The 25,859-nt window shown below is 54.3% G+C and overlaps 1 protein-coding gene across 1 annotated transcript; it reads right to left on the bottom strand.

Moving 5' to 3' along the window:
* Positions 1-5,335: 5,335 nt before the first annotated feature.
* On the bottom strand, positions 5,336-23,194 carry KCNG4 (potassium voltage-gated channel modifier subfamily G member 4). The gene is made up of 3 exons (XM_082712060.1): positions 22,696-23,194; positions 20,077-20,839; positions 5,336-10,904 (listed from the first exon to the last, which is right to left on the bottom strand). The coding sequence occupies exons 1-3, from the start codon at positions 22,893-22,895 to the stop codon at positions 10,134-10,136; spliced, it is 1,734 nt and encodes a 577-aa protein (XP_082568186.1). The 5' UTR covers positions 22,896-23,194; the 3' UTR covers positions 5,336-10,133.
* Between the last annotated feature and the right edge of the window lie 2,665 nt (positions 23,195-25,859).

Here is a 25,859-nt window from a genome sequence, read left to right as displayed (position 1 = left end):
GAGGGGGAGCTGCCCCTGGGCAGGGGCTCAGGAATGCCCCGGTGGGAGACTGGCCAGGCAGATGGAGCATTGGGGGAGGGAAGTTTGAACCCAGAAGGAGGGTCTCCAAAGCCCACTCAGGGCTGCTGGGTTTTTGTTTTTTTTTAAGATTTTATTTATTTATTTGACAGAGTGAGAGAGATCACAAGCAGGCAGAGAGGCAGGCAGAGGGAGGAGGAAGCAGGCTCCCTGCTGAGCAGAGAGCCCCATGCGGGCTCGAGCCCAGGACCCTGAGATCATGACCTGAGCTGAAGGCAGCGGCTTAACCTACTGAGCCACCCAGTTGCCCCAGGGCTGCTGGTCTTAATCTGAGTCAACAGCTGGGGAACGTCTGCTCCTGTATAGTTTCTCTGTAAGAAATTTCTCAAGCCCACTTTGAAATTATGATTTCTCTTGGTTGTTGGGGTGTTGTTTTTTTGGTTTTTTTTTTTTTCTCAGGGACAAGAGGACTGTTCAAACACCCAAACCTATTAATTAGCCCATTTATTGCATGTTGTTGTCCCTGGGAGATAATTTCAATTGATTTACTTTTTGTGCCGCAGCGCAAGAGCCGTTCCCAGACTGCGGTTGTCTGCGGCGAGATTTTGATACTCATTCATCACATAATCACTGCGTAAACAAGTTATTCACAGTGACATTAACTCTGCTGTGTTCTGCCAAGTAAGGAATATTTGTCCCCACCTTGCATAAATCTGCCTGTCCAATCCTTTCCTCCCAAGACAGTCCTCATTACACGAACCCGCTCAGTTCCTTTGACTCAGCTAATTTGTGCTGCAGGACAATGATGAAGACTGCTTTTGAAGCGGAGAGGCCCTTCAATGTCTTCTTGGCCTAATCCCCTGCGGGGCAGGCAGGCTGTAGTTTTTGCCAGCACTGGCATATTTAAATTGCAAGGTGATGTCAGCTAGCTGGGCAAGAGTCACAAGGCCGCCTCCTCCAGGAAGCCTGGGCCATCTCCTCCTCCCTTCCTGCCGCTCTGCGCTCCCCGGAAACCCTTCCTGAGCACCCCCTTGCACCGTGGGTATGGACTTTACCACGGAGCCCAAGGGCGGACCTGGAGGCCCAGGGGCTGCTCCACCCGCCCCCCCAAGCCTTAGTATCCCCATCTGGCAAATAAGTTAGCCACAGACGTGTCTCCTGGGGGGTGGCAGTGGTGAATCGGGGAAGGGGGCTGAGCAGTGGTGTTCCTGGGTCCTGCCGGTCTTCAGGCAGTGGCCGTTGTCAGGCCTGTCTGCTCCCTGCTCCTGAAGCTGGCCCCTGGTCTGTTTCTCACCATCTCCTTGAGGGGGTGGGGGGCGGTGTGGGGGTGGGGGCTCTCCCACAGAGAAGGTGCCTGAACGGGAAGTGAATGGATTATACAGGATGTCCTCTTTACAGGAGCTGGCTCCAGGGAGAGAATGGAGACCCCGTTCTCAAATAGGGTCTTAGATGACATTTTGATATTTTTCCATTGTATTGCGGCCCTTTCCCCCCTGTCCTGCAGAGGGTGAATAAAAGCCAGAGAAACGTTAGTGAGAGCCGCCCCGTCCCCCAACCCGGTGGTGTGATGGCAGGTTAAAAACCCCACTTACGCCCTGAGATGCTGTGACACAGACAGCCACCGCCTTGGGCTTTCAGCAGAGCTCATTCTTCTCAGCAGAAGGGAGGTGACAGGTCCTCCGATGGCTGTCCCCTATCCTGACCTCAGGGGAGGGCAGCCTCCCCTCCTAAGACTTGAGTCAGGTTTCCTGGCACCCCCTGTGCTCCCATGCCCAAGGGTCCAATCGTGGTTACATGCCACGCCTCGCTGTAGGCAGGGGTGGCTGGGACCCGGGACTCTGGCGAGAGCATGAATAGACCCCCCTGCTCACCTGGTCGTCCCTGGGGCTGTGCGGAGGCCGGCCCACAAGTTGGGGCGGAAGGTGCTTGGAAGGGTGAGGGAAGGCCTCAGACTCTGGGAAGGAGGGGGTGTCCACGTTGGCTGCCGGGCCATTCCTGTAGGTAGAGGGGACCCGGGCCAGAGGAGGGCGGCTCTAAAATATGGGTCCAGGACTGAGCAACTGTCCTGGGGGCATCAGGAGTGAAAATATTTCATTGCCTAGCGTCGATACCGGTTGAGAAGACAGAGCTCTGGGTGACCAGGTTGGCATGGGTCTTTCTTCAGGGGATTGGCTGATGCACTTCGCATGCAAGCTCTTGCCCCCAGAGTGGTAGGTCACCAGAGCCAGCCAGCGTGGCTGGAGACACAAGCTCCCTTCCCCGCCAGGGCCAGCAGCCAGAGTCTGGGGTGGATGTCTGGCCTGACGATGCCTTTAGAAGCTTCTGCAGGGCACAGGGTCCAGGTGCAGGGCACAGGGTCCAGGGTGGACGAGGAGCCCTGCTGTTTCAGTGGGTTACTCGGAAGAAGCTCTTCTCCTGCTGGTACAATCGCCTGGTACAGGGGACCGCTGCTGCTGTCTCGTGGCCCCACCCCTCAGAGCAGAGCCAGCAAACTTTCTACAGAGAGCCAGAAAGTCACTATTTCCACCTTGTGTTTGACTCTGCCGCCATAGCCTCCAAAGCACTGCAGACAAGGATCAGGCCAGGCTGTGTTTCAATAAAACTTTATTTACAAAAGCAAGAAGGGGGGGCCGATGTAGTTTATTGACCCCTGCCTTAGACTTTAGAATATTCGTCTGAATCTGCAGGGCCTGTAGAGTGAGGGGCAGGAGGGGAAGTAGCACACACTCCTTCCAACACATTCCTCTGACCAGAACCTTGGCCGTGGCTCCCTAACAGGCAGGGAAGCTGGAAACGTGGAAGAGGAACCAGATGACAGCAAGCCCCTGGCAGCCCCTGACCCAGGGCCCTCCCAGAAGGGAAAGGACAGCCTCAAGGTGCGTGTTGGCATGGTGGGTAACACTGGGACAGGCCCAGGAACCACAGACCTGGGTTTGAATGTCAACTCTGCCCTTACTGTCTGCCTTGGGATAGTCACCTAACTTCCCTGTGCCTTGGTTGCTTTGTCTGTAAAATGGGGACATTAGTACCTTCTTCAGGGGGAGTTATGAGTGTCCAGCGGTGCATGAAGTGATGGGGCCGAAAGTGGCCTGCAGCCAACACCCCCCCAGAGCTGCGAATGTCCCGAATGATGCGGTTGCTGCCCAGCACCTCCTGTCTCTTTTGGAAGGGTGCCCTGGTTTTCTTCTGGGAAAACTCACCCTCCGCATTCTCAGCCATGTGGCTTGGGTGGGACTATCTTGGGTGAGCCTATCTTCTGCTCCAGGGTGAACCCCAACTCACATAAACCAATCAGCATAGCCACAGTGGTTGTTTCAGGAGTGCAGCCATAAGGGGCTCAGCCAGGAAGACTCAATGAAACCACATGCTTGGGATTCTGGGGAGCAAAAGTCTTTTCTCTCCCATCGGTTTGGGGAAGTGAGGGTGTGAGGCTTGGAGCTTGGGCAGCCACCTTGTGGCCATGAGGCGAGCCTGGGAGTGAAGGTGACACACCCAGAGAGGCAGAGGGAGGATGCAGAGAATCTGAGCTTGTTTGATCCTCATGACAGAGGTTGAACACCTGGAACAAACCATACCTGACTCCATCTAGATTTTCAGTTTCAGAGCCAGTAACAAGACTTCCTTGTTAAAGGAAGTCTGAGTAGGGTTTACTATATTTGGAAGTGAAACATTCCTAACTGATTTTTTTTTTTTTTAAGATGATAGAGAGCAAGAGAGAGTGCACAAGAGTGAGGGCGATGGGGACGGGCAGAGGGAGAGGGAGGGAAAGAATCCCAAGTAGACCTCACGCCCAGCAGGGAGCCCAACCCGGGGCTTGATCTCATAACCCTGAGATCATGACCTGAGCTGAAGTCGCGAGCCGGACGTTTCGCCACTTGAGCCACCAGGCGCCCGTCCTAACTGTATTCATGGGTGTTCCCCAGGAAGCGCTCCAGCGTGCCCGTGGGGGTCCTGGAACGGGAGTCTGAATGAGAGGGAGATTGACCTCCATACAAGTGCTTGGTGTTTTCCTGGGTCCTGCGTCGCCCAGAGAACTGGAGTATGTATGGGCTTGACCTCCAGTCACCTGTGGTCTTGATCCCACACCCCGCACGGGCTGCCATCCCTTCTCTGGCTCACTCCTCTCTCTCTCCAGCCGGTGTTTGTCAGGATCGTGCTCCAAATAAACCATCGGCATGTAAATCCCGGAGTCAGGGTTTGCTTCTGGGAGAACCGAGGCAGACCTCCTCAGAATTTGCCCCCATTTGGCGCCCACGGGCCCCCACATCACTGGTGTCAGGACACCACCCTCTTCCTCCCCAGGACTTACCAGAAGCTGCGTTTGTCCCGTTCATTTCCTTCTGGACTCTGACTTCCTACCTCCTGCCTTCCCCCGACTCAGGACCACACCAGCACCTGTTGTGCTAACCTCCCTCTCCGATGTTCTCGAACAACACTGGGAACATGGCAGACATGTAAGAAACACTGCCCCAGAACCCCCAGAACAACAAGAGGTTGTCCTTCCCAACCTCTCAATGGTCTTGGCGGTGACCCCTGACCCCTGCCACCCTTCACCCAGGGGCTCCGGGACTAGACCCGCCCCAATACAGCAGAGAGGCCACAACATCACACTGTAACATTGTTTAATGTTTCTCTCGCAGTTGCAGGGGACCGGGGAGCCCCGAAGCCTGGTTAGGAAGGAGCCAGGTGACACTGCTGAGCTTCTCAGAGGATCTGATTTTAAGCTGGTCACTGGCCAAGTACAGTGGAAGCCTCTGGAACAGCAAGATAGGCTAATTTTAGTGTGAGGCACCCAGATTCATTCTGTTCCCAGTCGCCCTTGGTTTTGTCCTGCTTAGAGCAAAGGTGAGTTATGAAAGTCATGTCACATTTTTCTTGCGTTGTTGGGAGCGGGGCTGGGTGAGGACAGCCTTAGCCGGGGGCCCTGGGATGACCAGGGAGCCACAGGGCTCTCGAGGACAGCCCTTTGTTTTATTTTGAACTGACATTCTGTTCCTGAGGTGCCCCTTGGCTTGATGTCAAATGCTGGATAGGGGTGCCGGCCCAGGACCAGGGGGGCACAGAGCTGAGGGCACCGGGCCCCCAGCCCTGACTTTGCCGACTGAGGCTGTGTGACTTGCCACATTGCATCCCTTCCCCTGAGCCCTCCCCTCCACACGGGGCAGGTTCTTTGGCTCTGAGAATCCACGGGCCTTTCTCTTAAAAAGGAAGGGTTCGATTTGTCCAAAATTTGGGGGTCAGAAACCTCACAGAAGGTTGTGGAAACAGTCCAGACTATGGGAAGTTAGGTGAGTATCCCAAGGCAGCAATGCCTTCTCCAGCCTCTCCTGACAGCGGAAAGCCGTAAAGGATATTATTAGGTCAACCAACAAGACTCGAACAGACAGTAGATTAGACTAAAATGTTGCATCAACGTTAAATGGGGTGATGTTGACGGCTGTACTGTGTGGTTTTGTAAGAGAAGATCCTCGCTCTTAGGAGAGAGACCCCCCCAACCCCCCCGAAGTATTCCAGGGTCTTCTTGGCGCTCCCCCTTACAACGAAGGAGGTAATTTACCTTAGAGCTTCCTTTCCTTTCATTTTTTGGGTGAATCACGGATTCCGTTGAGAATCTAAAGAAATCAGCTGACAGCGGACTCTCTGAACCACACGTACCATACATGCTTTGTTGCCTATCCTGTCCGGAGGCTCCCAGGCCCTCTTGAAAACTCCCGGCTTAAGAATTCTTGGGCTGATGTTTTTCTGACATACCTTCTAGGGCTACATTCTTAAGTGATTGATTTTTTTCTTTAAGATTTATTTATTTGAAAGAGAGATTGAGCACAAGCCGTGGGAAGGGCAGAGGGAGAGAATCCTGGAGCAGACCCCTGCTGAACACCGTCCCCGGGCCCTGGAATCCCAGCTCCGATGTCATGACCTGAACCGGAACCAAGGGTAGGACGCTCAACTGACTGAGCCACTGGGGCGCCCCTCCCTCCATTCTAAAGCCCCCAAAGGACCATGATGTAGTCAACTTACTCTCAAATGATCCAGAAAAATCTACTACTTATATATAATAATAATAATAATAAACAGTAAGTGATAAAGCAAACAGCAAAATGTGTTTAAAAAAAAAAAAAGTGTATTCAGGTAATCGTATGTATGCGCTGTTTTTGTTCTTTTCTTTGACATTTCCCAAATAAAATGTTAAAAAATCAAAAAACAAAAGACAGTTGCCTGGTGACTAGGAGTCATGCTGTAAGTGGGACCCATTGTTAGCACAGCAATATGAGGAAGAGCAGGCGGGTTCAGTGCCCCTGGGTGAGAGGCAGGCCCAGACCCTGGGCCTGGCGCCTGCAGGCCTCGGGTGGGGGCGGGGAGCCCAGATGGGTGGCTAGGAAGGGGGCTGGCAGCTGGTAGCAGAGATCTCAGTGAATTTCTATTCAAACTGGAACGACTTAGTGATGTTTGCTAAGGGAGCAGCTCTGTGGATAGTCAGGGACCACGGTTTTTTATTTTGGGGGTTTTTCGTTTTTTTGGACCTCTCTTCTGGTTTCTTACCTGCCCCTCCATGGCATAGACTGTAACAGTGAACTCTGCTTCCCAGAATCACATACTGTCCAAGCCCAGAGGGACTTTAATAGCCATCGGGTCCAGCCTCTCCATGGGATCAGTGAGAAAAGGAAGCGCCAGTGAAATCAGTCGCCTTGTCCACTGTCATGTGACAAAGGGTGACAGCTGGTGCCAGAGGTACCCCGAGACAAGCCTGCTTACTGTGTTCAGGGTATCAGGGCAAACTCAGATTCTTGTTATCCTGTTGTCTTGAATATTTTCTTTGAGAACTGTTTCAGATGAGCCTAAAAACTGAGTGTTCTGGGGGAAATCAGGATGCTTGGATCTAAGTAAACGGGCTGTGTGACCTTGGGCAGGTGGCTTTCCCTCTCTGAGTCTTGGTTCCCCCATCTTAAAATACGAGAGGTGATTTATTACATAAATTATTATCCTCTTATAGGGGCCACGGATTCCTTTAAGGATCTGATAAAAATTGCTGGACCCCTTTTCGAAGCCGGGCACTTTGAGATGCACATAACCTCCAGGTTCACAGATCTCCTCATGGAAACTCTCGTCTTAGATGGTATTCTGATGAGCTGTCCAGTTACCCATTTCTCAAATCCCGTACCCATCAGACTAGAGTCAGCAGGTGGAGCCGCCTTTGCACCATCCATCCCCAAGTCACTTCTTGGGCTCAACTCTGCTTAGAGAGATGGTGAACCGACACTTAAAAGTTATCCAGATGTTAGCCACAATTGTGGTGTGCACAGCGTAATGTATAGACTTGTCCAATCACTATGTTTTACACCTAAAACTAATGTAACATTGTGTGTCAACTTCACTTTAATAATAACAATAATAATAATAATAATAATAAAGTTGTCTGTGGGAGCCACCTCCATGACACGACACGAAATTGCTTGAAGCAAAGGGTCCTTTACTCTTTGCCTTCGGCTGGAAAATTTCGACTTTTGGCTGCAGTCCTGCCCGTGGACCTCAGAGAAAACAAGCCTTCCAGGGACTGGCAAGACTCCTTTCAGCCAATGGGTATGAAGAGACTGCCTGGCAACTCGCTTGTCATCACTATATCCTATCCAATCAGCATGAAGTTTGGAAAGCCGGCTAGACAAATTCTGCTTAGACCAGTCCCTGAGGCTATTATCCAGAAGAAAAAAAAAATTGAGTGTTTAATTAAGCCCCATATGCAAGCAATCAATTCCAGTTTTTCTCTTCTATTTGGTAGAATTTCTACCGGGTGTGTATTAAGACACTATAGTCTCTTAACGTTGGCGATGGGCTCACCTAGGCTTCTTCCAGTCCTGGCCCGCTTTTGTTCAGATGGCTGGGATGTGAACCAGAGGAGAAAGCAGATGCTTGGGTGCAAGCCATCACAGGATGGGCAGAGCTGCAACGAGGAATTATTGCACCAGGCAACGCAGCACAGGAAAAAGGCCTCCAATCAGAAGAGGGAGGACCAGGCGTGCGGGTCTTCCGCAGACTCTTGAGGCTTGTTCCTTGGTTCTGGGGTGAGATCTCCACTTCTGTCCAAGGGACCCTGACTGGAGGTGGGAGAGTGTCTAGAAATTCTCACATTCTTTTCAAAAGCATTGCTTGCAAAGGTTTTACCTTACGATGCAGAGCCCTCTACCCACAGAGCAGCCCCGAGGGTCTTGCTGGAGCTCCAGCCAGAAAATCACAGATCCAGCCGAAGCCCCACACTTGACGGAAGGAAAGGAGCCAAGGGCACACAGAGAGTGAAAATCTGGGCCTGAGTGAGCAAGTAGGTCCTGAGCAACCGAAGCTCAGAGTGACTCTGCTATTTGCTTCCCGGGGCGGGTGGCACGGGGTGGGAATTTTATAAGGGGTAAGGGCTTCCCTTGCGTGTGACCACCGGGCCACTGTGCAAAGAGCTTCCTTGGTGAAACGTCAGCATGGGAAGGACTGGGGTCGGTCTGCTGATTTGGGGGGCTAGGGAGATGGAGACATGTACCCACCCCGGGTGGGAGGGAACCCAGGGGAGTGAAAGGGAGGTAAGGCGAGCTTGCAGCTAGACACTGGTGCGGGCTGCTCCCCGGGGCCAGAGCTGCCGGCACGCTGCCTGGTATTACAGTCCAAGGGAGGCACGAACCTGGCACTTAGCAGGCCTGTGCTAAGTGCTAGCGGAATGAATGAAGCGTGGGCAAGCGGTCCCCAGGGATGAAACGCTGACATGCTCACACACAAACCACAGCAGATCTGCCCGTCCCTGACTGCCTCAGCACCCAGGCCACCTCCTGTAGTGGATTTCTAGTAATACGAGGGGGGAGCCCCTTGTAGCCTGTCTGAGCTGCCCAGTCTCTGCCCAGGTGCTGCGGGGGGCATCATCTGTAGTCCAGCCACATCACCGCATCTTCCAGCATCTACCAGAATGCCCAGATCCTCCACTCTGCCCGCACAGCCCACCGCCTTCCCATCCCTACCCCCTTTCCAGCTTCAGCTCCCCAAACATCCCTCCTCATGGGTCTCTGTCTCACGAGTCATTGCTCTGGTCTCCCTGCCTTGATCTTGAACAGCTTGGTCCTGCACCTGCTTCCTCACTGGCTGCAAAGGGCTGAGTCTGTCCATGAACCCATAGATACTAGACAAACATATTTCAGTGTCAGTGGAGGAATTACTCTCTGGCGACAAGAGGTCTGGAGAGGCAGCAAGGGGCAGACCCCAAGGCCGCCCCCGCGTCGGCATTGAAGCTCTCCTGCATCCTCGGTGGCTTAGCTGAGGGCAGAAAGCCAAGGTCTCGGCAGAACTGGAGGAGCCAGCCGCAGGAACGGTTCTCTCAAGGGCCGATGCAGTGCCCTGCAAGGGTTAGCCTCAGTCAAGGCTAGGAACTGGATGACTGGAGAATGTTTCCTACCAAGAGTCCAGCTGGCCAAGGAGGGCCGGCTGTGCTGGCAAGGTGCAATCCTGCTCAGGTCCCAGCCCCACTAGGAGGAATGGGCACCTGCTCCCAATGTGGGGTTTAACACAGAGGCCAGTTCTGCCTTCTTGGCTGAGAGCTTCCAGAGCTAGGGAAGAGGGAATGGCATTAGGAAAATGCCACTGGCCGTGGGGAGTGGAAAGAGGACATACTGATCCCTGTTGGAACCTATGATACGGGGTTGGGTGGGGAGATCTGATCAGAAGGGTTTGCAGGGACTCACCCCTCCAGCTCCTGGTGATAGGGTGGCCGTGGAAAGAGAGTCTTGGGGAGGAATGGAGCTCTGTAGGCTCAGTTCTATGGGTGTCTGGAACCCAGTCTGGGGTATGGGAGACCTCAGGGGAGGAAGAAGAGTGGAGGACGGCTGAGCTTACAGAAAGAGTGGATGTTCCGGATGATGGGCACAGAGAGAGGAAAAAGCAAGGAGCCTCAGTAAGATCAGCAGGAACCGTGGTGGCCAGTGGGGTCAAGAATCCCAACAAACAAACACCGGTGGCTTTGAGCCCCTCCTAGCTTGGGGAGCCCCCCTGGGACCCTAGAAACATCCCAGCGGGTGGTCTACACCGTGGCGTTCTCCAGCCCCGTGGGTGGTGGTTTGCGCGGTCCTGCCCTTTTCACCACGGGTTTAGAGTTAAACGTATTTGGCGGGCAAGGCGGGTCCCTCGGGGGTCGGGTCATCCACGTCACTGAGAAGCTCGTGTTCGCTGGCGGAGGCGGCCGCTTGCAGGTGGCGGAGGCGCGCGCGGAGTCGCTCCTGCTCCTTCTTGAGCTCCAGGTAGGAGTGCGAGAAGGTGTGGAAGATGGACGTGGCCGGGAAGGCCATGATGAGGATCCCGCTCAGGATGCTGCTGAGGGCCACCATCTGGCCCGGCACGCTGCGCGGGACCATGTCCCCGTAGCCCACCGTCGTCATGGAGATGACGGCCCACCAGTAGGACGCCGGGATGCTGGTGAACTCCAGGACCCGGCCGGACTCGTTCTCCGCCACGTAGACCAGCGGGGAGAAGAGGGTCACGGCCACGCAGAGGAAGAGGAGGAGGAGGCCGAACTCGCGCGTGCAGCGGCGCACGGTGAGGCCCAGCGTCTGCAGCCCCAGCGAGTGGCGCGCCAGCCGCATGACGTAGAGGATGCGCAGGGCCCGCAGCACACGGAGCGCCAGCCCCACCTTCTCCAGGTACGAGCCCCCGCCGGGCCGCTCGCCGTCCTCCCGGGGCTCGCCGGACACGGCCAGCGACACGTAGTACGGGGAGATGGCCAGGATGTCGATGATGTTCAGGGGCCCCTGGAAGAACTGGCACTTGTCCCGGGCCTGCACGAAGCGCAGACAGAACTCCAGGGAGAACCAGGCCACGCAGACCGTCTCCACGATGAAAATGTAGTAGCACTTCTGCGAGCACTCACCCTGCAGAGGCGACAAGAGGCAGGAGGAGAGTGGTGGGCAGCAGCGCTGGGTAAGGGGGGAGTAGCCACGCCCAGAAGCCACTCCGGGGGTCCCTAGTGATATTGACATCACACATCAATATCCATCTGTATCAATACGGATTCCATATCTATTCTATATATACTACATGGTCTTTCTCTATATTTGTATATTATCTATTATCTATGTATTGCGATTGAGCAATACGGTGGACTGCAGACTCTCAGCGGTCCACCCAAATCCTCTTCTTATAGAGCTCTCGCATTATGGCCCGTCAGCTCAGCCAGGGACCACTCTTTCCAGTCTCCATGGCAGTGAGGTGTGTAGCCAAATAACTAAGAACCCACCCACAAAATGTGAACAGAAGCGCTGTGTGCTACATCCCGTTCCTGGACTTGGGATGTTGGTGTGAGTTCTACACTTGCTTCTTCAGTGTCTGCTTGGACACCCCCCATGACCCAGCACCCCAGCTTAGAACCTACAGACTGGACCAACGCCCCACGGGAGGATGGAGCGGGAAGGTGGAAACAATCCTGGGTCTCAGGTGAGAGCTGCCAACTCAACTTGATCCCTCTTTGCAAGAGAAATCAACATCTGTTTTTTGTTGTTGTTGTTGTTGTTGGTTTTTATTCGGGGTGCAGGGGCAGAAGGAGGAGAGAGAGACTCTCAAGCAGACTCCATGTCCAATGCAGAGCCCGAAACAGGGTTCCATCTCACACCCCTGAGATCACAACCTGAGTTGAAGTCAAGAGTGGGTGAGCCGTTCTATCTTGGGGCCTCTTTGTGACAGCAGCCAACCTTCACCTTCACTAATATAAACCCCTTTTGTGTACTGTTTCTGCTCGCTGTCACTTACACCTCGCAGTGATGCTGTGAGCAGGCGGCGTGACCCCATCTCGTGCCCAGGACATCGTTCCCAGCAGTAAAATGACTTCCCTGAGTTCACATACAGAGCTGATGGCCTCTCAGCCACTCTATGCTATTTTGTAACTTTGTAGCTTCCTTCCTGCCTTCCCTCACTCATTCATCCAACAATAAAGCATGGAGGGCTCACCTGTGCCAGGCTCCTAGGGTCTGGGGGAAAAGTAATAGAGAAGCAGATGTCCTTTCTGGGAGCGTGGGGGCTGGTAAGGCAGAGAGGGCTCCCAAATCCCTGGGACAGCCCTGTGATGTGTGACCACACTTGTTCATACAGGGTCTGTTTCCCTCCAGGGACCACAGCTAGATGAGGGCTGCTGTGGATTCTCGGTTGACGTCGTTCATGCTCTGTGCCTGGCTCCCAACAGAAAATTCCACTAGCCCCTGTGCCCCTCAAAGTGTGGTCCTTGAACCCAAAGCATCAGACTCTCCTGAGATCTTCTAAGAAACACAGAATCTTGGGCCCTACCCCATCCTTAAGGAACCAGAATTTGGATCTTAACAATATTCCCTAGTGATTCAAGTGCACATTAAATTTGAGAAGCTCTGGTCTAGTGCAGTAGTTCTCAGCTTTGGCTGCACATTAGAATCATCTGGGGGCTTTGAAAAACCCCCAATATCTGGGCCAGGACCTCAGAATTCTAATTTAGGTGATCAAGGTTTGAATCTGAGCAGTAGAATTTTGCAGAAGTACCATAGATGATAGTTCTAATCCAAAGCCAGGGTTGAGAACTTGACTCCAAATATTACACACACACACACACACACACACACACGCATGATGGATGAGTGAATGAATGACCAAAGCCAGTTTCCTGATGGAAATGCAAGATGTTGACAACTGCCGCTTTCTTTGGATTAAAAACCTCTGAAGTGGAAAAAGAAATTATTTCCAGTGCCTGGGCCCACGGGAATACTGAACTGAACTGAAATGCTCTTTATGTCTGGCCGCTGGAGGAAGAGAAACAGGTGTTCTACCCCCATCTCAACGTGCCTGTCTGTGTCTGTGACTCGGCTTCAAATCCCGCACTTCCACTTACTCTGCACTCACCCACTGGTTACAGACAGAGCCTGACTGGTCAGGATAAGGGCGACAATACCCTGCTCTTGCTGGATTTTACAGGAAGGGGAGGAACTTCTGCAACACACGAGAGCTCTTTGCCAGGACCACATGGGGTTTTGGTTCAGCATCGAAGTGCTCAGGAGTTTTGGACCCTGACTTCCCACTCCTGCTGTACCCTTGCTGTGTGACCTTGCAGCAGTCACTTTCCCTCTCTGTGCTTCAGTTTCTAATGAAGAGGTGTTTCTATTAGGTATTTCTAATACAGAATCGGTATTTCTCAAAGCTGATTCAGTACACCCCGCATAGAATCTCCCAGAGGGCTTGTTACAAATGCAGAGCCTTGGGTTCTCATCACAAAGTCCAAGGAATCTGCATTTTGGCAAGCCTTCTGGCTGGCTCCGAGGCACCTGGAGGTTTTTCAGACTCTGGGCCAGACTGTTTCCTACTAGGCCCCTCTTGTCACTGACATTCTGGGAGTTTCCCCCTTGGCTTAAGGATTCCTGGTAGCCTGGGAATAAATAACCTTTGGAGACCAGTGACCCAGTAGCTCAAGAAGGTGACTTCTGAGAGGTAGGGAGGGCTCTGCGGGTCCTCCCTCTGCCTCCGGGCGGGGATTTGGCTATTCAAGGCATGCACGACCCACAACCCACGTCCCTCCTGCCTGGCCTGCCGGCCACCTCCCAGCACTGCTGCAATCCCTCTCCCGCATCACCACCGTGCATCACTCGCTCAAATCCTGCAGCCACGCTCCCAGCGCTGGTCCTCCCAGAGATGCCCCATTCGCGGCAGCGATGGATGAGGCCCCAGCCCAGGAAGGAATTCCCAGGCCAGCCATGGTTGGAGGAGAGTAGGAGGGAAATTAAAAACGGACGCTCCTGGTGGTATTTTGTCGGCAGGGTGAATAACTAATTCTGGTTTGCCCACAGCTTTCCTGCTTTGAGCACAGAAAGTAAAGTCCCCGTCACCAGAGCCCCTCGGTTCTGTGCAAACAGGGACCGGTGTCACCCCTCCTGGTGGGTCTTGTCCCGGCAGGAAGAGGTCTGCTCTGACTCCTTCCTATGCAGCGAAGGACGCCGGTCAGGTCCACGAGGACCAGAGGGTGAGCAACGCCACACAGTGGGGCTCCCACATGGCACGTGGGGCCACGACAGCCCGACGCAGGAGATGTGCTCTGTGTTTCCATCTATGTGACATTCGAGATGGTGGACCCAATCACCGTTGCAGCGGCCACCTCTGGGTGGGGTAGGGTTCCGCCACGAAGGAACATGAGAGAGCTTTCTGGGGGAATGGGAGTTTCCTACATTAAACAAGGATGTGGGTGACGCGGGCGCCTAAGTGGTTCCGCTGTCCAGTTAAGATCTGTGCATTTCATCGTGTGTACATTTCCCCTGTCGCACTGTAAAATGAAACAGAAATGAATGACAGTAATAATAAGAGATCGGGGTGGGGAGGGGGTCGGGGGAGAAAGAACAGGAGTGACTCATTGTGGAAACGGAGTCATGGGTCCTCGGAAGTTCAACACTATTCCATTCACTTTGTGAATGCCCGGCATTTTCCACCATGAAAAGTTAAAAAAAATGAATCAGGGTCAGAAATCAAAGGACAATCAGTTGCCACTCCGCACTCCCCAGGAAGGCTGCGAGTGTCAAGACAGAAAGTCGTAAGTGTCGGTGACCTCCACCGTTCTGGTGGGAATCGAAATGGCGCAGCTGCTGCGGAAAACAGGTTGGTGGCTCCCCCCAAACTGAACATGTGTTGGGCCGCCTGGGTGGTGTGGTCGGTTGAGTGCCCGACTCTGGGTTTCAGCTTCAGGTCATGGTCTCGGCATGGAGTCTGCATATGACTCTCTTGCCCTCTCTCTCTCTGACCACCCCCCCCAATAAAATAAATCTTTTAAAAAACATTTTTTTAAGTCAAACACACGTTGGCCATATGACCCAATGATTCTACACTTGGGTATAAACCAGGAGGACCTAAAAAAATCCATCCACCCAAAAACTTGTCCGTGAACGTCCACAGCTGCGTCATTCCCAGCAGCCAAAAGCAGGATCAACAGAAATCCCCATCAACTGATGAATGAATGACCCAAATGAGCTCTAGCTACATGATGGGATATTACTCAGCCCTAAAAAGTAAGGACTGACACGTGCTAGAGCCTGGGTGAGCCTTGACAACCTTCTGCTCCATGAAAGAAGCCAGACCCCAAAAGCCAGATGCCGCGTGGTTCCATTTATAGGGAATGCCCAGAGAAGGCAACCCGTGGGGACAGAAGTACGTGGGTGGTTTCAGGGGCTGGGAGGATGGGGGAGAACGGGGAGCACCTAGAAGTGGGAGCAGAGTTGCTTTGTAGGAGGATGAAAATGCTCTGGGACAGTGATGGTCGCACAAATGTGCACTAAAACCATGGATGTGGGCACTTTAAAAGGGTGCCTGTTAGGATGTGAATTATACCTTAATAAGAAGCCAGGGCCCAAGCCGGCGTTGACCAGGTCAGCTGGGTGAGGCACTGAGGGGTCCCACAACTTTGTCCCAACCCTTTTCTCAAAGCTTGGGAGTGGGGTGACTCAAGGGCTCTGGGGGTCACAGAACAGACAGGGCTTTCCGAGGGCAAGGCCACTCGCCTTGGGCAGGCTGTCCCATGGATGCTACAGGGACAAGAAGGGCCAGTTCCGGAAACACCATCTGGGAGAGACGTGGGGCCAAGGTCTTGACCTTGGAGCTTTTCTCACACCCCGGACCTTGGAAATAGGGCCCAAATTGGCCACTTTCCACGTTCTGGTAGCTCAGTGCTGGTCTCCAAGCACTCAGCAGCTCGTGCCTTCTCTTTTCTGCCTGTGAATTCACGCCCAGAGAGGGAGGGAGAGGTCAAGAGAGACAGAGCAGGTGTTCAATCCAAGTGGCCTCTGGTCCAGGGCTGCCTCCTGGCCCTGCTGACTCATTCCTCTTCCCGGCTTCTCCTTGCCCCCAGGAGCCGGGCGCCTCTGCCCTCTCTCCCCTCCGTTCTGCGCCTTCCTGGCCTTCTGCATCCTCTCCCTCCCAGCCGCCCCACTCCCCAGCCCTGGGACACAGAGGCTCTGGAAGTGTAGGCAGGAGGGGTTGGGCACGGAGACAGGGAAGCATGACAAAGCAGGAAGAACAGGGGAACTACCGTGAGTCAGGAAAAGTGGGTCCTGTCCTGGAGACGGGATTACTTCTTGCTGGCCCGCATATAGGGACTCTAAGCTGGAAGGTGGAAAAAAAACCCCAAACTGAAAAACCAGGTTAAGAAGCATTCCCTAGAACAATCATCAAATGTCACTGAACACAGGGAAGCTCCTGGGAGCCTGACAGCTCTTTATGGAGCTGATTCAAGATCCAAGAAAGGAGCAGGGGAGGACAGGCTGGCTCTGGTTTGAGGCTTTTCCTGAAACTGTACCCCCCAAGGGTGGCATGCCGTACTCACACAAGGAGGGCATCGCTCCAGCGAGGGGCCCACTAGTTCCACCTGATCTTTAAAAAATCTGCCTGTGCCTCCCTTCCCCGGAGCCTTCGTGAGATGCTGAAACCACAGACAGGAGGGAAAACGCTTTGCACAGCTGTAATCAGTGTGCATCTCCCACAGCGAGGTCCCCAAACGGCCCCGGCAAACCTCTGGGGCAGGACTAGAATCTAAAGTGGAGGAGGAAGGAGTGAAGGCTGAGCCGGCGGGCGGAGAGCGGTTTCTGCCTGTCTCGGCCCCCACGGGGTCTCTGGCGCAGAGGAGGCCCTTGGAAAAGGTTTGCTGAACTCAGGAATGAATGAATGAAGAACGAAACAGGGACGACACCTGAGCCACTGGCTGCCGGCCCTGCCGCTGCCGTCTGGGTTCCCCGGAGCCGGGAGAGGCTGAGGAGCAAAGCAGACGTGCAGGCGGAGGGGTTGGAGGGGCGTGAGCGGAGGCCCTAAGGGTGTGTGAACACGGCCGGTGATGGCTTCGTGCTGGCAGGAGCACGCTGGGTGGGAATTTTCGGTCCTCAGCACCAGCTTCTGAGTAAGGTGAGGAAACGGAGGCGCAGAGCAAGAGAGGGGCTCATCCGAGGGCAGAGGGTGGAGGGCGGAGCCACGGAGAGGCGGTGCTGGGATTTGAACTCTGCCCTAGGGAGCTAGAGATTTTGAGGTCCCGGGGAGGAGCAGAGAGGGAGGGAGAGGTCAAGAGAGACAGAGCAGGTGTTCAATTCAAGCGGCAGTGACCTTCGGCCTCCCCCAGAGAGAGGGGAGCGCCCTGACTGGCAGAGCTGCCCAGCCGGGCTGGGGAAAGGTGCTGGGAACGAATGGCAGGGGTGAGGGTCATGACAGAGGACGCAGGCAGAGGAAACCACGGAAATGGCAGCACGCAGCCCTGCAAGATGGGATCAACATGATGGATGTAGAGACCGGGGACTATTACTGGGCACTAAGAAGGACGGAGCCTGCACACACAACGCCGAGTGATGGAAGCCGGTCCCCCAAAAGCCCAGCACTGAAAGCTGGTGCTGTCCTAAGGAGTCAGGTTTTAGAACCAAATGGTACGTGAGCTCAAATCCAGGCTCTACCGCATCACTAACAGTGAGCTTTGGAAAGGGATAAAACTTGGCCGATGCTCAGTTTCCTCGCCTGTAAAATGGGGGCAGTAGTAGTACCCATTTCCCAAGCTGTTGCAAGGACTAAGTCCATCGGTCAAATGTCAGCCTCGTGAAGGGCACGTAATAAGCATCAGTTCTTTCTTCCCTTGGGGGACAAGCTCTTCCGAGGAAACCAGAAAAGGCTGGAAGCACCTGGCAGGTGCTTAAGCATTTGGCACGGTCCTTCTCGTCCACACCACCTCCCCCCTCCCCGGTTTTACTTTGCCAGCCTCCAGTGCAGACCCTTCTCCCAAGTGCCAAGTTTACTGCATGGGAGGTCGCTGGAAGAAGGTAGGAGAATAAAACCAAAGGAAACCTGCCTCTTCCACCCAGCACAGCACAGTGTCTGATGGAGGAGGTCTGTGGGTCCCAGCCCTGGCATGTCTGTCCACCCACGCAGCATTAATTCATCTGAGCAGATGCTGCTGGGCCCTCCAGGCTGACGTAGCCCCCAGGTCTCCTGGCTGGGCCTGCCCCCAGAATCTTCTGGCCGGCTGAACATCCCTGAGGGCAAATACGAATTATCAGACACGCCTGGTGCTGGAGAGAACATTGTCTTTTTATGTAAATGGAAGGCACAGTTTTGAAAAAAACAAAGACCGCCTCCCCAGCCTCCTGCTTCTCTAAATTACCATCTAAACAGGGAAATACGATTTTTTGGAGGGCAGCACCTCCGAGCCTCTCTCCAGGCAGCAAGCTCACACGGAGGTGGTTTCTATCCTGGGGGTGGGCATCAGGCCCTTTTATCCCAGGAGAAAACGGCAGCCCGGCTCCTGGGCTCAAACTTGGGGCTGCTGGTCCTGCCGGTCCTGAGTTCCCCACCAACCAAGCCTGGGTTTAGACCTTGGGTGATCTGCAAAGCATTAGGCTTTGAAAAGACCTTGTCCCTCTGCACAGTCTAAATCCTGGCTCCCAGGAAATCCCTGAGGTACAGGTTTTTATGGAAATTGAGGGGTCCTTTCCCAGCAGCTCGGATCAAGGGCACCCTTCTGGGGGCGGGGGATGGAAGCTATTTATTTGGTCCTAATTTTTTTTTTTTTAAGATTTTATTTATTTATTTGTCAGAGAGAGAGAGGAGCAAGAGTGAGCACAAGCAGACAGAGTGGTAGGCAGAGGCAGAGGGAGAAGCAGGCTCCCGGCTGAGCAAGGAGCCCGATGCGGGACTCGATCCCAGGACGCTGGGATCATGACCTGAGCTGGAGGCAGCCGCTTAACCAGCTGAGCCACCCAGGCGTCCCTTGGTCCTAATTTTTTACTGTAGTGTCCAAGTGTAAATATTTCTGCGAACAAGACTCTTAAATCACATGACTCGGCGCTAAAGGATAAAACAATGTCTCCATTTAGAGCTACAGTCCTCCCCCTTGGGGAAAAAAAGCTTTTTGAAAGTGGAAAGGTTTTGCTGGGTTTGCTTTAGGACGAAACATTTATAGGTTGCATGAGATACATTTCATTCACTAAATATTTATTGAGCGCCTAGCCTATGTAAGGGGTAGGTTCTTCATCTAAGTCCTTTCTTTCTGGAAAGTTCTCTGATCCTACCATATTGCCCTAGGATATACCTTTAAGGGAAGGGAACTTCTGTGGGTTGACGATTATGGGCCATATGCAGGATTCATTATTTTATACATGTGTTCTCTTTATCAGCTCCCTCCGTCTGCCACATTGTTAATTCCATAATTAGGGTCATGGGGAGCTATGGAGGAACGTAGAGCAGGACAGGAGCAACAGTTTCAATCAGGAAACAAATCCAGTTCTCAGTTCAAAGCTTTCCAGTAAACGTCCCAAAGAGAGTTAAGGTCTTATCTCGTTTCTCAGACTCCCTGGCCCTTGGGGGTCTCCCACAACTTCCTGGAAAAAGCGTACGGGAGTAGGCAAGAACACCTTTCTGCTGTTGCCTCCTGGGACAATCACTTGGAAGTTAACTCTTCTCTGAGACCCCCATGCAGTGAGACTGACTGGGGGGCTCAGGAACCTAGCAACCAGCAGGAATCTTGGCCCTCGTCTGTATTCTTGCTCTCTAACTCCAAGAAAGCTGAAGTCCCCCTGCCCCGGTTTCTCCACCTGAGCATAGAGCCAGGATGCCCATGAGAAGGTTGGCTCAAGAAGGCAGGGATTCGGGCCAGGAACAGGGCATGGCACAGAGTAGCTGCTCAATAAACACGAAATGAGTGCACCCCGTGTGTGAACCCTCACCCGATGTTACCCATTTTACCGAGGAAGAAACAGGTTCAGAGAGGTGAAGCAGTTTGCCTGCGGGCACAGAGCTGGGAGCGGCCCACAACACGAGGCAGGGGTACTTTTGTGAATACCAAGTCCACTAGAGGCAGAGCCACTTCATGACCTTGGTGGGCCCCAAGGCCTTCCCCCCCAATTCCCACAAAAAAAAAATTAAAACTAAAAATGTTCACAACTGCACCGACCTAAAAATGCATCCAATGCTTGCTCGACAACAACCTCTTTCTCTGCTGTTTTAGAAGATACTTAGATGTTTACGCGGGCCCTAAGTCTCGGGGGCCCGGGGCGGGCGCGGGGGGCGCGGTCAGGGGCCACTCACCTTGTCCTCTTCCGCCCTCAGCTCGGGCATGGTGCTGACGCACAGGCTGACCGCGGTGGTGGCCACGAAGAGGATGGACAGACAAGCGAAGACCTTGCCGGGGAGCCCCGAGCGCGGGTTTTCCACCATCTCGCGCAGCCCGTGCATGAAGACCCCCCAGCGCGAGGGGTCCCCCGCGGGGCGCCGCGCCTCCCGCCGCAGGTGCAGCGTCTCCTGCTGCCGCAGCTCGGCCAGCTCCTCCAGCCTGCGCAGCAGCTCGCGCAGGCAGCACTTCTCCAGGCGCGCCTCCTCGACGCCCCAGTAGGCCAGCTCCTCCCGGAACGACAGCACGCACGTCTCCCGCAGCAGCGCCAGCCTGCCGGCCGCCAGGAAGCTCACGATCATGCTGAAGGCGCTGGGGCTGCGGTCGAAGAAGAACTCCTGGTTGTCCTCGTCGTAGTCGTCGCAGAGCTGCGCGATCTCCTCGTGGCTGCGGCACAGCCGGAGCCTGCTCAGGCGGCTCAGCGGGAACTCGTCCAGGGTGCTCCAGGGGAGCACGTACCGCCTGCCCCCGACGTTGACCAGCATCTCCTTCTTCAGGTCGGCGGCCGGGGACGCGTCCAGGGCGCCCACCCTGCGCGCCCTCCGGTAGTACAGCCCCTTGGCGGCGGGCCGCGGCAGGCGGCCGGGCAGGAGCGGGCTCAGGGGGCTGCAGGAGCCCCGGCGCAGGTGTCCGGGAGGCAGGCCCCTGGCTCGGAAGGGGGTGGGCATCGCCGGAGATGGCCTGCACCCGGGGGAGGGAGGGGGCAAGACAACGGAGAGAAATCAGCCTCCCACGGGCGTCCTTGACAGCATGCTGCTAATGCATCTTTCCTTTTTCCCATCTTCCACCCAACTCAGACTTCCTGAGCACCCATTAGGCACCCGGTGTCTACCTGTGACCGGAAGGAGATGACAGCATCTCTTCCCTGGTCGGAGCTGTGCCACTCCCGGGCTCTGTGGGAGCTTAACTCTGTGGCTTAACCTCTCTGATCTCAGCGTCATTCATGCCAAGGACAAGACTTGTACCACTCTCAGAAGGTACAGTTGGTAAAAGAGAGCTTCCTCGTGGCAGAGTTTCTTGGGTTCCAGGCCAGGTTCTGATCCCTTAGGGACGGTTGGCACAGGTGGGCCACTCAGCCCCTCTAAGCCTTTTGCCTCATCCGTACAGGAGCTGGGGTAGTCTGACGACCCACCTCACTGGGCACGGGGAGGGTTACGTGTGGTAACACACAGGAAGCGTTTATTCGGAACACTTCTAGATGCTTCTGAGATGCCTGGCACCGACCCACATGCTTCCTGCATGCTAACTCACCCCAGCACCTCCACAAGGGAAACAGTAGCATCCCCATTTCACAGATGAGGAAACGGAGGCCCAGAGAGGTTAAGTCACAGAGAATGTGATGGTGTTTGGCACAGCTCTGCCTCTCAGGAGCAGCTCCACAGTGATCTTTTTTATTTTTTTCCTCTCTTTTTTAAAGATTTTATTTATTTATTTGACAGACAGAGATCACAAGTAGGCAGAGAGAGAGAGAGGAGGAAGCAGGCTCCCCACTGAGCAGAGAGCCCAATGTGGGGCTTGATCCTAGGACCCTGAGATCGTGACCTGAGCCAAAGGCAGAGGCTTTAACCCACTGAGCCACCCAGGCGCCCCACCACAGTGATCGTGTTTCCTTCCTCCTTTGGAGGACTTGGCCCTCCTCCGTGTTCCGGGGCGCTTGCCTCAGCCACCCTTGTTGTGTAACCTCGAGCCAGTGACTGCCCCTCTCTGGGCCTCGGTCTTGTTATCTGCACCGTGAAGGGGCCTCTAACGCTCTCTCCACTTCAGAACTATTTGAGGTCCTTGACTGTGGATACGAGGTTTAGATGGAGCCCATGCATTTAAAAAACCATCTCCCCAGCCTTGTCCTCCTGGGCACCCTGCAATCTCGTCACCCTGCAACCACTTCCTACACCCTTCATTCCAGCCAGAGCTGTTTCCAAGGCATCTATAACCTTACATGCCGATCGGCACTCTGATCCAGGGAGGAAATCCGCCGCTGAATGGAAATCAAAGTTCTCGATTCCGAGCCCGCTGGATTCCGGCAGGCAGCGAGGAGTTGAATCACAGCCCATGCGTTTCACACTTGCTCACCACACAGTGTTACTCTGCATAGGCATTCCTTCCTTTACAACGTATGGCCAGAGGAAGAGGAACCGCCTGCAGAGCAAACACTCTTCTGAAATCTGGGGAGACCCTCCTGAGTGTTCTCATCTTCCGAGAGCAAACCCCCAGACCCAGGGAGCTGAAGTGACTCGTCCAAGGTCACACGGCAAATCTGAGTCTAACCCAGGACTCTGTCTCCCAGCCTGGGGCTCCTTCTAGAACACCACTTCTCCCGCCCCCCACCCCCGCAAATCCTTTTGCCCTGTCTGCATTCACTGCACAAACCCAACTTTGCGATCCACTGCCCCCCTCCAACGGCCGACACTCAAAGCCCTGCCCAGAGCTCAGGAAAGGTACTCTTTCAAAGCAACCCTTGGACAAGCCTGTTCACAGCTGCCCGCAAGCCCCCAGCCCTGCAGCAAACTCGAACTTCTTCCCCCTGAAGTTTGACTCACCTTCCTGTCTCAGGGAGCCCTTTTCCAGCTGTTTCTCTGCCGGGCCGGGGGAGCCCGCGTCTCGATGGCCAGGGGAGAGATGGGCTCGCGGTGGAAATGCAGCAGAAGAAAAGAAAAATTCCAAACACGGCAGTTTCTGGCAGAGTTAGTTTCCAACCTCTCTTCCCTTGCCTCTTCCTGAAAGTACATTCATTCCGCATCTCTCTCCAGCAGCTGCGGAACAGCCCTGGGGCAGCGGGCTGGGGTTTTTACAAGGACCGGGAAGCCCCTGCTCCCCGGGAGAGGTGAGAGTCCGCGGGGTTCGTGCTGGGAGGGAGCCAGCCGGCTGGGCTCTGCGCTCAGAGCCCCACAGGGACAGCCGGCGTGGTCCTGCAAGAGAGGCGGGGGCGGGGGTGGGGGGGAATGGGAATGGCTCAGAAATAATCTCTCCATCACCAGGCTGCCGGGAGCAGCAGCAGCCGCCCGGCTCTGCCAACGTCCTGGGAGGCGAGGAGAGCTGTCCTTCCCTCCCCTCCAAGGAGGAGCCTCCCTCCGAGGGAGCAGAGGGCAAGTCGGGACCGGGACGTCTGCAGCTACCTGTCCCCGTACCTTGGAAGCTCCCCGGTGGGGGGTGCTGATGATGGGAAGGTGCTCAGGGAAAGGCTGCCAGAGGAACTCTCCTGCTTCTCACCAGCTGGGGGGGATAGGCTCAGTCCGAGAAGCCCAGAAGCCAAGTGCGCTGGGTGGGAGCTCCAGGCGAGGAGGGGAGGGGTGAGTGTGGAGCCCTCCCCTCCCCGCCCCGCCCCCCCCATCCCCTGCTCCCAAGTGAATGGCTCTGTGACCTTGGGCAGGTCCCTTGGTGCCTCTGAGCCTCAGTTTCCTTGTTTGGAAAATGTATGGGAATGAGAAGGGTTCAGAGAGATCCTGTTGTGGGTCCGGCTTCCCAGTTGGTGAAGAGGAAGAGGAGCCGTTTCGAAACCTGGGTCCTGGCCTCGGCTCTGCACCACCTTGCTGTGTGTCCTTGGTCAGTCCCTTCCCCTCTCTGGGCCTCAGTTTTCTCACTGGTCAGATGAGGACAGTCATAGCCGTGTTGGTGCAGAGCAGTCTTCCCCTGTAGGTGCTTGATGTACCTCGGCTCTACTTAATTTTCTTAAGAGGTTCTGGGGCCTGGTCTCTTGGCTTCCGAAGGTGAGTTATCATCCGTTCCGTTTTGCAGATGAGGCCTGGAGGTCCAGGCCAGAGGTTTGCTCAAGGTCACCTTGCTAGTTGGAATCTGCGCATGGCAGAGACTCTGAGCTCTGATGCCAGGGTTTGGGAGTGGAGATGGTCCAAGCGTGGGCCTTTCACAGCTACCTGGGGGGTGGCAGCAGCTGGTGGCCTCCGTGGGCTCTCTGCGGCCTGGGCCATGGGGATAAAGCCAGGCAGGAGCAGAGGGGCCAGAGAAAGACAGGTGGTCGAGGGTAGTAGCTTTCACATTGCATTGTGTGAAACCCAGGCGTTCTACAGCAATGACTACGGGGACTGGGGTGAGGGTGACAAAGGGTCGGACACGGGGGAAAGACTCTCTTCTTCAATGTGGCCACTCCTTTCTGACTGGTTTCCCATAGTGAGTGTGTCTAAGTGTGATTCCCCAAATCCCTGGGCCCCCCATGGCCCAGTCTTCACACTCCATCCATTCAGGGAGGCTCCCGGGCACCTGTTAGTGATAGACACGCTCTACGCCCTTCCCCTGACTCCCCAATTCTCTCTACTCCAGGGCTGCCCCCATACTTCTCCTAAATCAGACTCCAAAATGATCTTTCTAGTTCATGCTGGTTTTTTCCCCTCCTCTCTCAATTGATCTCACCTTAACCTCTAGCTTATTGCCCTCAGCTTCTCAGCTCTCTTTGCGTCTGGAGTGTGTGGGTTCCAACAAGAATCTTTTTATTGGGGCGCTTGGGTGGCTCAGTGGGTTAAAGCCTCTGCCTTCGGCTCAGGTCATGATCCCAGGGTCCTGGGATCGAGCCCCACATCGGGCTCTCTGCTGAGTGGGGAGCCTGCTTCCCTTCCTTTCTCTCTGCTTGCCTCTCTGCCTACTTGTGATCTCTGTCAAATAAATAAATAAAATCTTTAAAAAAAAAAGAATCTTTTTATTGTATTTATTATTATTATTATTTTAAAAGAGAGAGAGAGAGGGAGGAGAGGGAGCGAGAGAATCTTAAGCAGGCTCCACGCCCAATGCATTGTCAGACATGGGGCTCGATCACACAACCCTGAGATCATGACCTGAGCCAAAATCAAAAGTTGGATGCTGAACTGCCTGAGGCACCCAGACGCCTCCAAATCAAGAACTTAACACTTCCCTCCTGGGTAAACTTGAGTAAGTTTCTTAACCTCTCTGTGCTTCAATTCCCTCATCTTTGAAATGAAAATGGTAGCGCCCCCCCCACACACTGATTTGTTGTGAGAACTGAACAAACGAATTTTCACAAGAGTGCCTAGCATGAAGGAAATCTCATTTAAGCTCTTGCTGTTATTATGAGTATTAACTTATGTCCATGTCACACAAGAAAGATTTTGTTTGAAGACAGGAGTTTGAAAAAAACTGATGTCAAATAGGATTTTTTGTTTGTTTGTTTTTAAAGAAAAATGGAGGTGGATTGATTCAGTCTAAGTCCCTGAAGTCTCCTAGGGAGGACAAGGGGATAATTGTCTGAGCTCTCATGGCCAGTCCACGGCAGCGCCAGGTTCAGCTGGGACTCACAGTCCAGTGCTCCTCCACAGCCTCAGTGCCGTCTCTCAGGGCTGTCGCTTTGCTGGGGCTAGAGGACCTTTGACTTTAGCCTGATATCCAAGCCCACCAGCCCCTGCCTCCCGAGCACTCGTGGAGTCCTTCCCTGTGGCTTGGTCAATTTCTTTCTTTCTTTTTTTTTTTTTAAAGATTTTATTTATTTATTTGACAGACAGAGATCACAAGTAGGCAGAGAGGCAGGCAGAGAGAGAGAGAGAGAGAGGAGGAAGCAAGCTCCCTGCTGAGCAGAGAGCCTGATGCGGGCTCGATCCCAGGACCCTGAGATCATGACCTGAGCTGAAGGCAGCGGCTTAACCCACTGAGCCACTCAGGCGCCCTGGCTTGGTCAATTTCTAATCACCTTCTAACTTAACGCCACTGCCTTCTCCCCGCCTTGTTCCTCCCTTCTGGGGAA

Source organism: Mustela nivalis (genome assembly GCF_964662115.1).
Source record: "Mustela nivalis genome assembly, chromosome: 18".
NCBI classification, from domain to species: domain Eukaryota; kingdom Metazoa; phylum Chordata; class Mammalia; order Carnivora; family Mustelidae; genus Mustela; species Mustela nivalis.
This window is presented reverse-complemented; position numbering and strand designations above follow the sequence as displayed.

What these genes read in the sequence shown, in the direction of transcription:
- KCNG4 (XM_082712060.1), bottom strand. Translation starts at nt 22,895, where the DNA reads ATGCGGAATGAATGTACTTTCAGGAAGAGGCAAGGGAAGAGAGGTTGG. An exon ending in GGGCTCCCTGAGACAGGAAG is followed by an intron (nt 20,840 to 22,695) that starts GTGAGTCAAACT and finishes CCCCGGGTGCAG; the next exon opens with GCCATCTCCGGCGATGCCCA. An exon ending in TGAGGGCGGAAGAGGACAAG is followed by an intron (nt 10,905 to 20,076) that starts GTGAGTGGCCCC and finishes TCGCCTCTGCAG; the next exon opens with GGTGAGTGCTCGCAGAAGTG.